Source organism: Elgaria multicarinata, chromosome 1, assembly GCF_023053635.1.
Source record: "Elgaria multicarinata webbii isolate HBS135686 ecotype San Diego chromosome 1, rElgMul1.1.pri, whole genome shotgun sequence".
NCBI classification, from domain to species: domain Eukaryota; kingdom Metazoa; phylum Chordata; class Lepidosauria; order Squamata; family Anguidae; genus Elgaria; species Elgaria multicarinata.
In genome coordinates, this window is record NC_086171.1 from 213,377,250 (window position 1) to 213,392,637 (window position 15,388).

The 15,388-nt window shown below is 48.3% G+C and overlaps 1 protein-coding gene across 2 annotated transcripts in view; it reads right to left on the bottom strand.

The window, feature by feature from the left end:
* Positions 1–14,925, bottom strand: part of LOC134413145 (serine/threonine-protein kinase 35-like) — a 59,919-nt gene extending 44,994 nt beyond the window's left edge. For both annotated transcript variants that reach the window (XR_010026456.1, XM_063147275.1), the window contains exons 1-2: positions 14,466–14,925; positions 2,644–3,393 (exon numbers count right to left, since the gene is read on the bottom strand). Coding sequence is in view for 1 of the 2 variants with exons in the window: in XM_063147275.1 (XP_063003345.1) it covers positions 2,681–3,393; positions 14,466–14,925 (1,173 nt within the window). In the remaining variant the exon portion in view is untranslated. The remainder of the gene's footprint in view (positions 1–2,643; positions 3,394–14,465) is intronic.
* Positions 14,926–15,388: the final 463 nt, after the last annotated feature.

A 15,388-nucleotide genomic window follows, 5' to 3' on the forward strand; every position in this document is an offset into this window, starting at 1 on the left:
CCAAAAAGGTTAGCTCCTTCTATGTAGGAGGCTTCAGTCTTGCTGAGGTAGGCAAGAGGGACAGAGCTGAGCACTGTGTACATGGACTATACAGAAAGAACAGGATGGCCCTTATTTATCCCTGGGATTGTGAAGCCGAACAAGACCAACTGCATTCCTTATTGATGAAACCAAGAGACAGGGAAATTCTTGCAAGGAGCTCTGAAGGGAAAAAACTCTCTGGTAGGCTGTTGCTTAGTTAGCATCATGGGTAATTTCTACCAAGGGAGGGGTGGGAATGCAGGTACTATGACTGTTCAGATGACGATAAAGGAGGAGGTCAAGTATTGTCTCCTCAATTTTGCACTTAGAATGACCAATTCAGAAGTACAATCCAATTGGTGCTATGGGACTGTTGTCTGAATTAGGTAAACTTGCAACTTTGTTTTATTTTAATGCACTTAAGCTTATATTTCTTTCCGTAATTACTTCCCTTTTTCTGGATATTGTGTAAGTCGCAGAGCTAATAATGGCCATAAGTCTCTTCCCTTTCAGGAGCGGCTGCATGATGCAAGTGCCCTACTGGATGAGAGCAAATGCCTTTCTAGTTCAGGATCCCATTTCCTAGCATGGCTAGCTAGATGGTTTTAGGAAACCCAAAAGCAGCACTGCACGAAGACAGTAGCCCTCCTCTGCTGCTGTCAACAGTAATCATTATTCAGTGGTTTACGGTCTTTGAACATGGGGGAGTCCACTCTGCCATCATGGTTAATGGCGATAACGGAACACAAAATAGTCACATCGGATGTGAAAACAGCAAGACAATTACTTAAGGCCCCAGACCATTATGAGTCTCCCCTTAATCCCATGAGCAAGGATCCAAAAAATACACTTGCCAGCTTGCCGATGGCAAATGCCTCTCGTAACCTGGCAAATGTAGCATCGGAGAGTGTTGCCGTACTTCTCTGCAGAAGCATGGGGACTCTTCCTTACTTGGGAGACGTTTGGACTTCCTTGGTGCTTCTCGGGCATTCTCAAGATTCACAAGAAGAACCCTCCTGCTCGTCACCGACCCAGTTCAAACCTGGGGAGGAAGGCAGCCTCCCTCCTACACAGACTCCTTGATGTCAAACAGGAACCTGCCCCTCCCTCTGCAGGCCCTGCCAAGCACAACTCTCACTCGGCCAGCCAAAATCAGTGGAGCCCTGCACGTAAGGTTGTTCCAGAACACATAGTGCTTCTGCTCCACATCACCCACTCCACCCAGAGAGGGAAGGGCCCACTAAAGCTCTTCATGCAGTAGCCCCAAGACTGTGGCACTAGATCCACAATTATAAGATGAAAGGCATTTGAGAATGTCCCACAACATAACTTGGCTGACAAACAGAAGCTTGCTGTTCTCATGGCAGCAAACAAGTATGCCTTGCCTTTAGGGCTACAATGTTTACCCAGTTAGATTTAAAAAAACACAATTGATTTAAAAAAACACAATTGATTCAAATAAAGGTGTCTCCAATTAATTGGGTAGCAGAGACCCGTTTAACATGACCCCTTATAAAAACTGCATGGGGCAAGCACCGTCTTAGAAGAGATGTTCTCCATTCTCTCAGGCACAGGAGGAATGCTTCTTCTACGATTTTGTAAACGGCCCAGAGAGCTTCGGCTATGGGGCGGTATATAAATGTAATAAATAAATAAATAAATAAATAAATAAATAAATAAGATGATAGGCCTGCTATGGCATGAGTGCATCATGTAAAAACAAAGGACACATGCTTCTTGTTTCAGAAATTCTGCTTTGATCCATATGCTAAGGTAATCAATTAAAACTCTACCTGCTTTTATATGCAAGATTCGGGGTATGACAACAACAAAGACCCACTTCTTAGTAGTTCAAAGCCCTGCCCCTTCGGTTCATCCAGTACACACCACCTAATTTATTCAACTAGAAAGGAAGGGAGCTTCTGGGTACAGACCTCTCGCACCATTTGACCAGCATCCAAGTGTGCACCTAGAGATTCTGAGTCCAATCTTTTTTGAAAGACTTTGACTTAAAGGAAAAACTAGGCGAGGTGGATGAAAATCCCACAGAGGGAAAACAATTCTCAGGAAAGAGGGTGGATACATACACGCACAAGCTGCTTAATGCAGGGGTCCCCAACCCCCAGGCCACGGACTGGCACCGATCTGTGGGCTGTTAGGAACCGGGCCGTGCAAGTGAGCTGCTTTCACCCCCCCACCCCCAACCCAGCGTACCTGGGCACAGGGCGCCATCTCGCCTGCCCAGACGAAGCAAAGCCAGGACACTGGGGTGGGGTGGGGCGGCTTCAGAACTGCACGCTTGGCCGGAAGTTGCTCTGGGAGAGTGACTTCCGGGTGCGCCGTTCCAAAGCTGCCCACCTGCCCCAGCATCCTGGCTTTGCTTCAGCTAGGCGCCCACCCAGCTGAAGCGAAGCCAGGACACTGGAGTGGGGGGGGGGGCGTGGGGGGCTTCCCAAAACCATCCCCTTAACTCCCCCCCCAGTCCGTGAAAAAATGGTCTTCCACGAAACCGGTCCCTGGTGCCAAAAAGGTTGGGGACTGCTGCGGCTTAATGCACAGAAAAGGGCCTCCATCACACCACTAGCTAAGGCAGCCTACGGAGAAGAGCTGTGGAACACTTACCCCAGTTTTCAAAGCACACCAACACTTTGACCTGAGTTTAAGCAGCACAAGTAACCTGGTCCATCCTGGATTCAAGCTCAAAGGCATCGGGTCGGTCCTGCGGGTTAGCAGCCAACATGTCTTTCAAGAGCTGCTTGATCCCCTCAGACATGGAAGTCCTGCGTTTCTGGGGGATGTGCAACTCCATCTTTGGGTTTTCTAGCAGCGCCTCCCCGACGGGTACAATTTCAGTCCCCTGCTTGATGTAGGTCCCCAGAAGTTCCTTCTTGGTCTCGGCATCAATGAACGTTATCCTCTCAATCATTGCCCAGATAATGATGCCCAGGGCGAAGATGTCGGCCTTGGCAGTGTAGTGTCCCTCCCAGACCTCGGGAGCCATGTAGAAGTCGGAGCCGCAAGCAGACGACAGCCAGTACTTGTTCACGTTCACATTTTTGTTGTCGTTCCCCCCGTCCTTGCCTCGCGCAGTCAAGCCGGCACACACTTTGCTGAGGCCGAAGTCTGCCACCTTGAGAATGGGGGCGCCCGATTTCTCCGTGATCAGGATGTTGTCTGGCTTCAGGTCCCTGTGCACAATGTGGTTCTTGTGAAGGAAGGCGATGGCGCTCGTCAGTTGGAGCATAAAGCTCTTGTTGGTGGCTGGGTCTGGTCTGCGGGAAAGGATGTACTGGTTCAGGTCTCCTCCTTCACAGTACTCCATGACGAACCAGAGATAACAAGGTTCTTCCGCGTAGCCCAAGATCCTCTCACCTTGCCAGGGGGGGGGAAAAGGACAAGGAAAAGAATGATTGCATACGTAAAATGTGGAGATATCCAAGATTAATTCGAATTCACAGGAGCATACAACACAAATGCATCTTTCTAGTGTCCTTCCCCAGGGTTAATTAAGCACTCTTACACAAAACTGTACTGATTACTTTGCTCAAACTGCATGGGGGCTAGAAAAGTATGCTTGCAGATAGGCATTAGAGGCTTAGAAGTACAATTCATTCCAGGAGCAGACAGGTCTGGCACTTTCGAGCACTGAAACCTTTCAAGGACACGGCTCAGATGCCTTCAAGAACTCTCTCCAATCATGGGAGCTATTGAAGGATAATACAGATTTTCAGTTCCGTGCAAGATTTTCAGATCCCACAAGAACAGCCTCGTTACGCTAACTTTGACCGGCAGTGATCTTTCAGGCACCAGCTTCGAATCCAAGGCCTCTTTGCCCACACGAACATCCTATAAATGGTGGTGGTGAGATTTGTGTAAAAAGAACTCCCTGGGGATGATTATGTGGAAAGAGTAGTGTTACTAAATTGACAGCCTGGAATTTGACGTGGTGGCCAGTTATTGCTCATCAGCTGTTCTATTCTACTACAGAAAATGAAAGGCATTCAGACATATTATATAGAAGGCCAGATCTGGAAAAACAGCAAATTAACAATAAGAAGGGCAGAACCCTTTCCACCCTGAACAGTAACCACCTAATGGTACAGTGGTTACTTTTAATAAATCCTAAGGTGACTTTAATCAGAGAAACTGAAAGCACAGAACTTTCAAGAAGCAAAACCTGTTAGGCTGGACAGTAAGTGCAGGTTTATCATGTTTATGAGATTCAATTGTAATTTAGCTATTTTTAAGTTAGAGAGAAATTTAGTATTGTATTAATGTCCTTTAGAAATAAAAAAAGATTTTAAATGTTTAAAAAATCTGATTAAAATTTAAAAAGCATTGATTGCTATTCACCTTGCAGCTTCCTGGGTCTGAGACAGCATATGCCTCTTATTATCAGTCACTGGGCAACAATGGTACAGAGATACTGACCCTGTTCAGACAACACACTAAGCATTCTGAGCTAAACATTATGGCTTAATGTTAGCATGTTGTGTGAACCATTCCTAACCATGGCTGCTACATAACCACAGTTTAAACATGGTCACTAACTATTTGCTGAAAAAGGGTTAGCGGCCTAACCATGGCTTAGCGTGTTGTCGGAACAGGCCCACTGTCTACTGATCAAGTGTAACCATAGTTTACTTCAGGGGTGAGTACAAGGCAGATTTGAATGTACTGGTAGATCTTTGGAGAATTTGGATTTCTGACTCCAATTCTTTAACAGCAGCAACAAAATGCCCCCCTCCCCCTGCCAGGATTTGATTTTTTTTTTTGTGTGTAGAAGGATTGTAAACTTCATTCAGTTCTGGTACTCAAATCAGATCCCTTGCTCAGAATTCTTTAATTATAACTGAATTATTTTTGTGTAGAAGGATTGTAAACTTCATTCAGTTCTGGTACTCAAATCAGATCCCTTGCTCAGAATTCTTTAATTATAACTGAATTATTTTTGTGTAGAAGGATTGTAAACTTCATTCAGTTCTGGTACTCAAATCAGATCCCTTGCTCAGAATTCTTTAATTATAACTGATTTATTTTTCACTTACACTATATGCACCTGCAATCACATCCTATGATGTTAGGGAGGACAGAAGTATCCCAGGTGACTGATCAATGGGCCTCCTCAAAAAGCGTTGATGCTGTCATCTAGACCAGGTGTAGGGAACTTGTTGCCCCCCCCCCCATATTTTGGTGAATAACACCCATAAGCCCCAGTCAGCATGGCCAACGGTCAAGGATTATGGGAGTTGTAGTCCAAAATATGTGGAAGGCTAGGCTTCCTAGCCCACCATTGCCCTAGACATTTTTAATGGTTCTCCAGCCATAAAAGAAGCATCCACTCTTTTAAACATGGCTGTTCTTCAGCTGAAAGACCAACATGCTTATTTAGAACAAGAAATGCCACTGCTTGCAGGCCGGCTGAAGGGCCTGGGAAAGCCAATTTTAAAATTTTGGGTCGCAGGGCTGGGAAAGAGCATCTCCCTGAAGCCTTGGAAGGCTTCACCAATTAGGCTAAACAGGACTGGCTGAGATAAACCAACAGGGTGACTTTCTGCGAGACAGCTCTTTAACCTTTCATTAAGGACTTCCATTTCATGAAAGCCCTAGAAAAACAAAGCAAAGTACACATAAAACACAATTTGAAAGATGTGGAAAAGCCATCCTTCTATGAGTAACGAGGAGAGAATATGGAAGGCAAAAGCAGCAGTGGAACTCTGTGCCCCCATGCCAGGGTGTCATGCAGAGATTACTGGGGAAAGAGGGCAGAGCTGGGGATATCTACTTTCATCCGACAGCCATATATGTAGCGACCCTTGGGTATTTGTTTCCATCCAATTCATGTCTACAGGCTTTGCCTGGTTTTATGTGCTGTGGCCAGCACCAATTCTGCCAATGACTCAATAGGCAATAACTGAAATTATAGCATCACTGGGGGCAAAGTCAGGCATGCACAGTACTTGTGTAAGGAACCTTCCTTCTTGGACTGAGTCAAGTTAATTTTGTTGGGGGAAGGGAGAATGACAGGTTGCTGCTTTAAAGTGCACTTGGTGAGATTTAAACGGTCTGGCACTTGTCTTAACCCCCCATCTTCCAACATGTCATTGCTGCAATACATCGGCATACTTGCTCTCTTCAGGAAGCAATGATTGACCACATACACATGGTATTAAGACATTCAGGGGGAAAAGTGCGAGGAGGTATTTTCTACTCTACAAAACTGTCAAGTAATCCAGTTTCCAAATCCAATAATGGAATTTCCACCATACTGCACTGCTTACTCAGAAGACCCAGCACAATTGTGTCTTATGCTGCAATTAGTATGTTTACAATGGCGCACACATCCCTATCAATAGCAAAGAGGGGGGGTCAAAACACAACTGTAGAGTACATGCCCCATTAATCGTAGAGTACATGCCCCATTGACATTGCTGTTCCTCAGGAACCTCAATCGCTGACCATCTCAGACTCCCACCAACTGACATAGTGGAGGCTATCACAGAACAATTGTCTTTTTGGTGGTGGCCCCCAAAATTGTTGTAATTTTATTGGTACTGTATTTTTCTTTTAACTGTAACCTGCTTGGAGAACAATGGTTGAAAAGCAGGCCGTTCAGTTGCGAAATGAATAAAGCCGCAAATAACAGAATGTCAAACAGCAGGGCTGTGAAAAGTCTTCTCCTGTCATAAAAGTATCTTCTGTATACAGCCCTATATTTTTGTGGTTTTATAGTGGCCTGGTTCAGACCACATGCTAAACCATGCTGCTTAACTTGTGAACTGCCCAGAGAGCTTTGGCTATTGGGCGGTATAAAAATGTAATAAATAAATAATAAATAAATAAGTAACTACAAAATGGTTTAGGGGAATGCATTAAGGTTAGTGCATTCCCTTAGCCACTTAAGCAGCATGGTTTAGCGTGTTGTCTGAACCAGGCCATTGTATTTTATATTATGCTTTTATACTGTTGGTTTTATGTTTTGAATGGCTTTAAGTTTTGTAAACCGCCCAGAGAGCTTTGGCTATTGGGCGGTATAAAAATGCAATAAATAAATAAAATATAAATGAATTGCAATAATAAAAGGAAGCTTATCTCTGCTCTTGTTACTGAATTCTATTTTGGATTCTCATGTATCTCAAACACACTGCCACCCTACCTTTTAAGAAGTTAAGGGTTTTAGGGTGGAGACCTGGGAACTGCACAAGATAGCAAAACAGGACTTCCAAAGAGATGAGGCCAAGTATGACAGAATGCAGCTAGGCACAAAGGGCTATCAGGCCTTTGATAATCACCTCTTGTAATAAAGACTAGTGGAATGCTGGTTATTTGCATAAACAAGTCTGTCACCATGACTATTACTATGGTAATTGAACACCCTATCATAATTTGGCTATCCTTCCCTGTCAACGTAGAGTGAGAAAAACCATTCAAAAGGAGGAAAAACCCATCCCTTCATCATTAAGGGGTGTGTGTGCTGCAAACTTTCAGGACCAATGACTGCACACAGGAAAGAAGGGTGGAGTGGGGTGAAGCATACTTTCTCATGTAATACGCTGCTGGATTGCATTCTTAATTTCTGGAGGTGAACAAGAGGAAGAGAGGAAAGGCAGTGGCAAAATGGAAACGGAAGAGACTGTTGCTACACTAAAAAAAGGAAAAAAAGGTCTGATGGGCTCAGTTAACGAAGCTACAGGCCATAGAGGCTCTCAGTTTGGTTTGGTAAAATCTCATCAACCACCCTAAAAAGGAGGTTGTTTTTTAATAGCATAGTCAACTGTTCTTTCTGTCACTTTTCATAAACCTCTGCTTGATACAGTGACCCAACAATGAATAAAGCTTTGGTAAGGGACTGATCCCTGGCCTGCTAGGGCCGCTCTGTTTGAAGATTATTATGGGAACACCATGGAGATGTTCCCAGTAGGATAAATAAAACTGGTTTAGATGAGCCTACTTCCAGAGGAGATTAAGTAAGCCACCTATTGTTACCCAACAGGGCACTTGTAATAGGCTACTCATTGTAGCAGACAGTTTGGGATATGGGACATGGGCTGGAGATAATAATTTTTAAGAGATATAAAGCTGATGTGGGAGGTGTTTCTTGCTATTTACTGTTTTACTCTGTACAGCACCATGTACATTGATGGTGCTATATAAACAAATAATAATAATAATAGTTCTTTTGTCTCAACATTATCTTTGGTCAAACAGGTTTGCAGGCTTATTTATTTGCAAAAATAAATAAATAAAAAACCTTGCAAAACACTTCCTAGAGACACAAGTAGAGAGAGTGCATACACTACAGGTAAGCACTACCGCCTTAAAAAACTATTCCAGCCAAGGCACACGAGACCCCTCTACTTTTTCTGTTTGCTGCTATGAAATCACAAAACAGCTTCTGCTTTAATGGATTAATGCGGAGTTTCAGGAACGGTTGAACTGACTAATTTTCGATCAAGGCACCTTCCTACTTCTTCACACAGCGAAGATTTAAACGATGGAATTCACTACCACAAGATGGGGTGATGGCCACCAATGTGGATGGCTTTAAAAGGGGGTTGGATAAATTCCTGGAGAAGACAATCAATGGCTACTAGTTCTGATGGTTATGTGCTACCTCCAGTATCAGAGGCAGAAAGCCTATATACACCAGTTGCTGGGGAACATGGGTGGGGGAGTGTTGTTGCACTCATGTCTTGCTTGTGGGTCCCTTGTCAACAGCTATTTGGTCACTGTGTGAACAGAGTGCTGGACTAGATGGACCCTTCGTCTGATCCAGCATGGCACTCCTTATGCAACTTCAAAAATGGAAGCAATAAGAGTTTGGGGCAAGATTTACTCATGTTTCTGCCATAAAGTATGAGGAAGTCTACTGTGTGAAAAGAGCTAGAACTAGAATACAGATAGCTTAAATAGAGGTAGAGGAATGTCTGAGACTTGCTACATAGTTCATTAGATTCTTTCCAACAAACTTAAAAACGTACCCTTTCCCCGGGTAAAGCTTGTGATTAAATTTAAGATGTCCTGATTTAGTTTTAATTACAGGTAGCTGACTGACAAGAGATAAAAATGTCAGCCTAAAAAGCAGCCGTATCGTTCAAAACTTCTCAACATACCTTAGACTATGCTTTAGGGTGGATTCCTGCATTGAGCAGGGGGTTGGACTCGATGGCCTTCTAGGCCCCTTCCAACTCTGCTATTCTATGATTCTAGACCAAACAATTTAATGTTTCAGTTGTTCTACCTCAAGCATAACTAGGGTAAGCCGAAATCACAGCCTGCAGCTGGACCACAGTATCCGTAGAACATAAACATGACATCATGCAAAGACTGTACCCCTTATTACCTCAGAGTTAAGCCCACCTGACCCCAACAGACATTCCTCCCAAGTAAAGATGTGCAGGGTTGCACAGTAAACCTCTCTTTCGTACTGTGGGCTGCTTCCACAATGCTTCCACAATGCTTACTGCATATTAGCACCTTAGAACTCCCCCCCCCCTCTAATGCACTTCTGGAACTAGCTTAATGTCTAATGTAAGTACCCCTTTCCCATGCTCACTACATAAACTGGAGAATTAGGTTTGTTAGCATTCATTATCCATTGGGACCGCCTCACTTTTCCCACACCTGAGCGACCTGCTCAAGAGCTAATATTGAGCGACTGGCTGTGAGGCTGAGGCACTAAAACCAGAAGCTCAGAGGCCGCTGATGCATGGCAGATGAGCGCCGCACATTTCTGCAGCGCCCATCTGGGCATTCCATGAGCTCCTGCATGGCACGCAAGCTGAACAGCCTCTGCAGCATGCTGGCCGACACGTGGAAGGGTTTGGCTTATCTATAATAAGCCAGCTCTGTACAGCGACACGATGGCCTGAGGAAGAGCATGCAGTCCAGCACAAGCCCAGGCTAGGGCTAGAATTCTGCACGTTGCTGCAGCACGTGGCTCTGCCTCTCAACGCCACGCACTGTAGGGTTGCTGGGGTCTAAGGAACAGCCTTTCTGAAAGAGGGCGCACATTAAATGCAGAGAAATAAAAACACCGGCAGCAACATTTGCTGAAGAATTACCCCACAGAAGACCCAGTTGCTGTTTGCTCTCCCTCATTCCTTGGCATTTGTCCTCCCAACCCTAAGACCATCCCCACCACCAGAGTCGTAGGCGTAATTGCTGTCCCTGTGATACCAAAGTGCCTGAGAACAGGAATTCGTGATGGGACATGAAGTTAACTGGTGTGGATGTCTGGCCCATTAGGGACAAGGACAGACAGTGTAGTGGGGGAACATCAGAAGAGCCCTGATGCTGGATCAGACCGAGGGTCCATCTAGTTCAGCACCCTGTTCACACGGCGGCCCAGCAGCTGTCGACCAGGGAGCTGTAGTGCAAAACATCTGAAGGGGGTCCACATTGAGGAAGGCTGGTGCACACAAAACTCAGCTATATGGGTTTGACTCAGTATAAAGCGGTGTCCTGTGTTCCTATCCATAAGGACCGTTACCTGTTAGAGCATCTAATGGAACCAGCTTAGCTTCCAGCAAGGCCTCCATAATGTGGAAGAAGAGGGCAATTTCAAGCATCCTTTCCTTTGAGACCATTGGAAAGTAACATGGGCAGGCAGACTAAGAAGGCGCTGGTTTTAACCTATAAAGCCCTACATGGCTTGGGACCGCAATACCTGATGGAATGCCTCTCCCGACATGAACCTACCCGTACACTGCGCTCAACATCTAAGGTCCTCCTCCGAGTGCCTACTCCGAGGGAAGCTCGGAGGATGGCAACAAGGGAGAGGGCCTTCTCAGTGGTTGCCCCCCGACTGTGGAATGATCTTCCCGATAAGGCTCGCCTGGCGCCAACATTGTTATCTTTTCGGCGCCAGGTCAAGACCTTTCTCTTCTCCCAGGCATTTTAAGCAGCTTTTAATAACGTTAAGTTTGTTTTTAATGGACCCCAGAATTGTTGTTTTAAATGGATACTGTTGTTGTTTTTATACTGTTTTTTATGTTTTTTTAAAATTTTGTGTACTTTTAATGTTTACTATTTTTAATTGTTGTAAACTGCCCAGAGAGCTTCGGCTGGGGGGCGGTATATAAATGTAATAAAATAAATAAATAAAATAAATAAATAAATAATAAGAAGATTTGTGGAACCGTTTGCAAAGCTAGCATAAGATCTGAATAAGTATTAAGATGTTTTCTGTGTCACATGGACCCATCTATGGAGAAGGATGTGCTTGCCTTCCCTCATCCAGCGTTGAGCCATACCTCCATGTGTTCAGGGGCCCCGTATCTTGGAGCATGTGCGCGTAAATGCTCAGAACCCCCCTTCCCTCTTAACAAGTATGTAGAGCAGCTCAGAGGCTCCCATGCATAGCCCTGCTTCTATGGACAGTCACGGCCATCTGACACTTCCTCCCCCATTTATTCCTGCTCTGTTCTCCACAGGATCCTACATCTTGAAGGCTGGCACAAAACTTTTCTGCGCACACGTGCACAAACACACACACTTCAGTCATGTACAGAAGTGGCCGTGTACAGGACTAATAAACTGAAGGTGCTGTTTCCCTAAAACGTTCCCTTTAAGTTAAGGCATACTACAAAAAGATTCCTCTCTCATTCATACGCACCTCAATTCCCTTCTCAAGTTTAGTAAAGGGAAGTTTAGCAGACCAAACTTAGGAGGCAGCTGTTTTTCTCTCCAAGGAGCCCGGTACAGCCCCCTTTTATGTCCCTCACTCTTACATAGCTTTGCCTCAGTATATACTGGAGGCAGTTTACTGAAATTCTAATTTGGTCAGGTATTATTAAAAAAATAAAAGGGAGTCCCAAGGAGGGCAAGCTGGACTTTCCCTTCCTCCCTTCTGGGAATGAAGGGTTTACCTTGACAGAAGAGTTTGCACAATTAAACAACCCCTAATCCATGGGTTGCTTGAGAGCGCACATGATTAAGCGAGCCAGCTGGCTCTCTCTCCCCTGCACCTATTTCCCAAAACAACCCAGCGTGCCTGGTTTGCACATCACAGCAATGATCCCGGAATGGGTGCATTCCTGGATTGTTTTTGAAAGTGGAAATTGGAAGCAGTGAGGGGCAAAAAACAGCGGGCACGCTCGCTCCTGCACAACCCATTTGCGGTTTGTAGCTGGTTAACAAACCATCACTTGTTTGCAGGGATGGGGTTTGGCTAAAACAAGCCAGGATCCAGCATGCCACATCTTCATTGGCTTCCAATTCACCTCAGAACTTCTCCTGTTGACCTACAAAGCTTTTCACAGTCTAGCTCCTTCCTATCTCTCCTCTCTCCTCTCACACTATTGCCCCGCTCGGGCTCTTTGCTCCTCTGACGCCATGTTTCTCACCCTCCCAAGGGTCTCTACTTCCCTTGCTCGGCTTCGTCCATTCTCTTCCGCTGCCCCTTACGCCTGGAACGCTCTTCCAGAACATTTGCGAACTACAAGTTCAATCACAGTTTTTAAAGCTCAGCTAAAAACTTTTCTTTTTTCTAAAGCTTTCAAAACTTGATTTTGATCTTACTTTTATACTGTTAGTTTTACTCTACCCTGTGCCTGTTTGGTGTGTTCTCTTCCCCTTCTTATTGTTTTATTATGATTCTATTAGAATGTAAGCCTATGCAGCAGGGTTTTGCTATTTTATTGTTTTACTTTGTACAGCACCATGTACACTGATGGTGCTATAATAATAATCCTGGCTTAGTGTTATGCGCAAAGCAGGCTAATAAAGGCAGAATCATAGAATAGCAGAGTTGGAAGGGGCCTACAAGGCCATCGAGTCCAACCCGCTGCCCAATGCAGGAATCGACCTTAAAGTATCTCTGACAGATGGTTGTCTAGCTGCCTCTTGAATGCCTCTAGTGTGGGAGAGCCCACCACCTCCCTAGGTCACTGGTTCCGTTATTGTATATCATAGAATCATAGAACAGCAGAGTTGGAAGGGGCCTACAAGGCCATTGAGTCCAACCCCCTGCTCAATGCAGGAATCCACCCTAAAGCATCCCTGACAGATGAAATCTTTTGTGCTGGAGTACACAGAAGTGAACACTAACCTCTCCTATGAAACACCACGGAGACCCTTCGCCTTCTAGACACATACCCCAACCACCCCCACAGGGTCCCCCCTTCCTCCACCCCCTTTGCTTCTGCATCCAGTTTTAAGGAAACAAAGGGGTGGGTTGGTGGGAGAGAACTGTGAGCCCCCCCCCCGCCTGTGCATAGCCCTCCCCCTTATCCCGACGACCGCACTCCTTGTCCAGTATGTTTGGTGTGTGGGTGTGGGTGTGTGATGTGTTGCGCCTGCCGAGGGTCCTACAAGGTGCCTCCTTCACCAGCATTTGCTCTGGCGATGTAAGAAGGGCTGCGTGGACCCCCTATGCAGAGTGTGTGTGTGCGTGGGGGTCCTGCCCCACTTCTCCCACGGAGGAGGAGTGTGTGTGTGTCTGTGCGCGTGGGGGTCCCGCCCCACTTCTCCCACGGAGGAGGAGTGTGTGTCCGTGTGCGTGGGGGTCCCGCCCCACTTCTCCCACGGAGGAGTGTGTGTGTGTCTGTGCGCGTGGGGGTCCCACCCCACTTCTCCCACGGAGGAGTGTGTGTGTGTCTGTGCGTGTGGGGGTCCCGCCCCACTTCTCCCACGGAGGAGTGTGTGTGTGTGTGTGTCTGCGCGTGGGGGTCCCGCCCCACTTCTCCCACGGAGGAGGAGTGTGTGTCCGTGTGCGTGGGGGTCCCGCCCCACTTCTCCCACGGAGGAGTGTGTGTGTGTCTGTGCGCGTGGGGGTCCCGCCCCACTTCTCCCACGGAGGAGGAGTGTGTGTCCGTGTGCGTGGGGGTCCTGCCCCACTTCTCCCACGGAGGAGGAGTGTGTGCATGGGGGTCCTGCCCCACTTCTCCCACGGAGGAGGAGTGTGTGTCCGTGTGCGTGGGGGTCCCGCCCCACTTCTCCCACGGAGGAGGAGTGTGTGCATGGGGGTCCTGCCCCACTTCTCCCACGGAGGAGTGTGTGTGTGTCTGTGCGCGTGGGGGTCCCGCCCCACTTCTCCCACGGAGGAGGAGTGTGTGTCCGTGTGCGTGGGGGTCCTGCCCCACTTCTCCCACGGAGGAGGAGTGTGTGCATGGGGATCCTGCCCCACTTCTCCCACGGAGGAGGAGTGTGTGTGTGTCTGTGCGCGTGGGGGTCCCGCCCCACTTCTCCCACGGAGGAGGAGTGTGTGTGTGTCTGTGCGCGTGGGGGTCCCACCCCACTTCTCCCACGGAGGAGGAGTGTGTGTCCGTGTGCGTGGGGGTCCCGCCCCACTTCTCCCACGGAGGAGGAGTGTGTGCATGGGGGTCCTGCCCCACTTCTCCCACGGAGGAGTGTGTGTGTGTGTGTGTGCATGGGGGTCCCGCCCCACTTCTCCCACGGAGGCGGCGGCGGCGGCGGCGGAGGGCCCCGGCCCCTGCCCTTACCTTTGAGGGAGGTCTCGACCAGGCGCAGGTAGAGCGCGCTCTGCTTGTTGCCGTGGCTCATGCGCTGCCCGAGGCCGTCGCGCTGCAGGACGCACTCCTCGAAGCGCACCACGTTGGGGTGGCGGCGGCGCAGGCTGGTCAGGGCCCAGAACTCGGCCAGCGCCAGCTCCACGTTCTCGGGCGCGTCGCAGCGGATGCGCTTGACGGCCAGGCGGGCGCCGCTGCGGCCGGACACGGCCTCGTAGACCACGCCGTAGGCGCCGCGGCCGATCTCCGCCACCAGGCGGTAGCGCGGCGGGGAAGAGGCCGCCGCCTGGCTCGGCCCGCCGCCTGCGACCTCCATGGCGGCGGCGGCGGCGGCGGCGGCGCCCCTCAGAAGCGGCGGGACCCGCTCGCGCTTCAAGCGCCGCTCCGGCACCGCGTGTGTCCCTCGGCGGCCGCCGTCGCCGCCCGTTTCCATGGCAGCGCCGCGGCGGGGCCTAGCCGCCGTTGTCGCCGCCGTCGTCGTGGCCGCGGCCGGGGAGCCCCCCTCTTCATCCCGCCCGCCCCGCCGGTCCGGGGCTCGACGGATCCTCGCGCTCGCCGCCTTCTCGGTCCCGCTTTCGTCCGGGCCGCCGAGGGAACTGCGGAAGGACGGGAAACAACACAAGACGGCCGGTGGGTGAAGGGAATGCGAGGTCGGAGGGTAGAAAAAGCGCGCCTCGCCTGCCCCTTTAAAAAGTGCACAGCCAATCGACGCTTCTGAAAGCCGGACGAAAGGGAGGGGGGATGGAGGGAGTGGGCCGTACCATTTTCAGAATGGAAAGGGGGAGGGGGCAGAAAGAAGGAACGCGGTGCCTCATCTCAAAACCCGGACGGGAGTCGCTGTTGCCTAAACACAGTTAACGCTCTCTATTTTTGTTTTGTTTTTAATGAAAAGATAC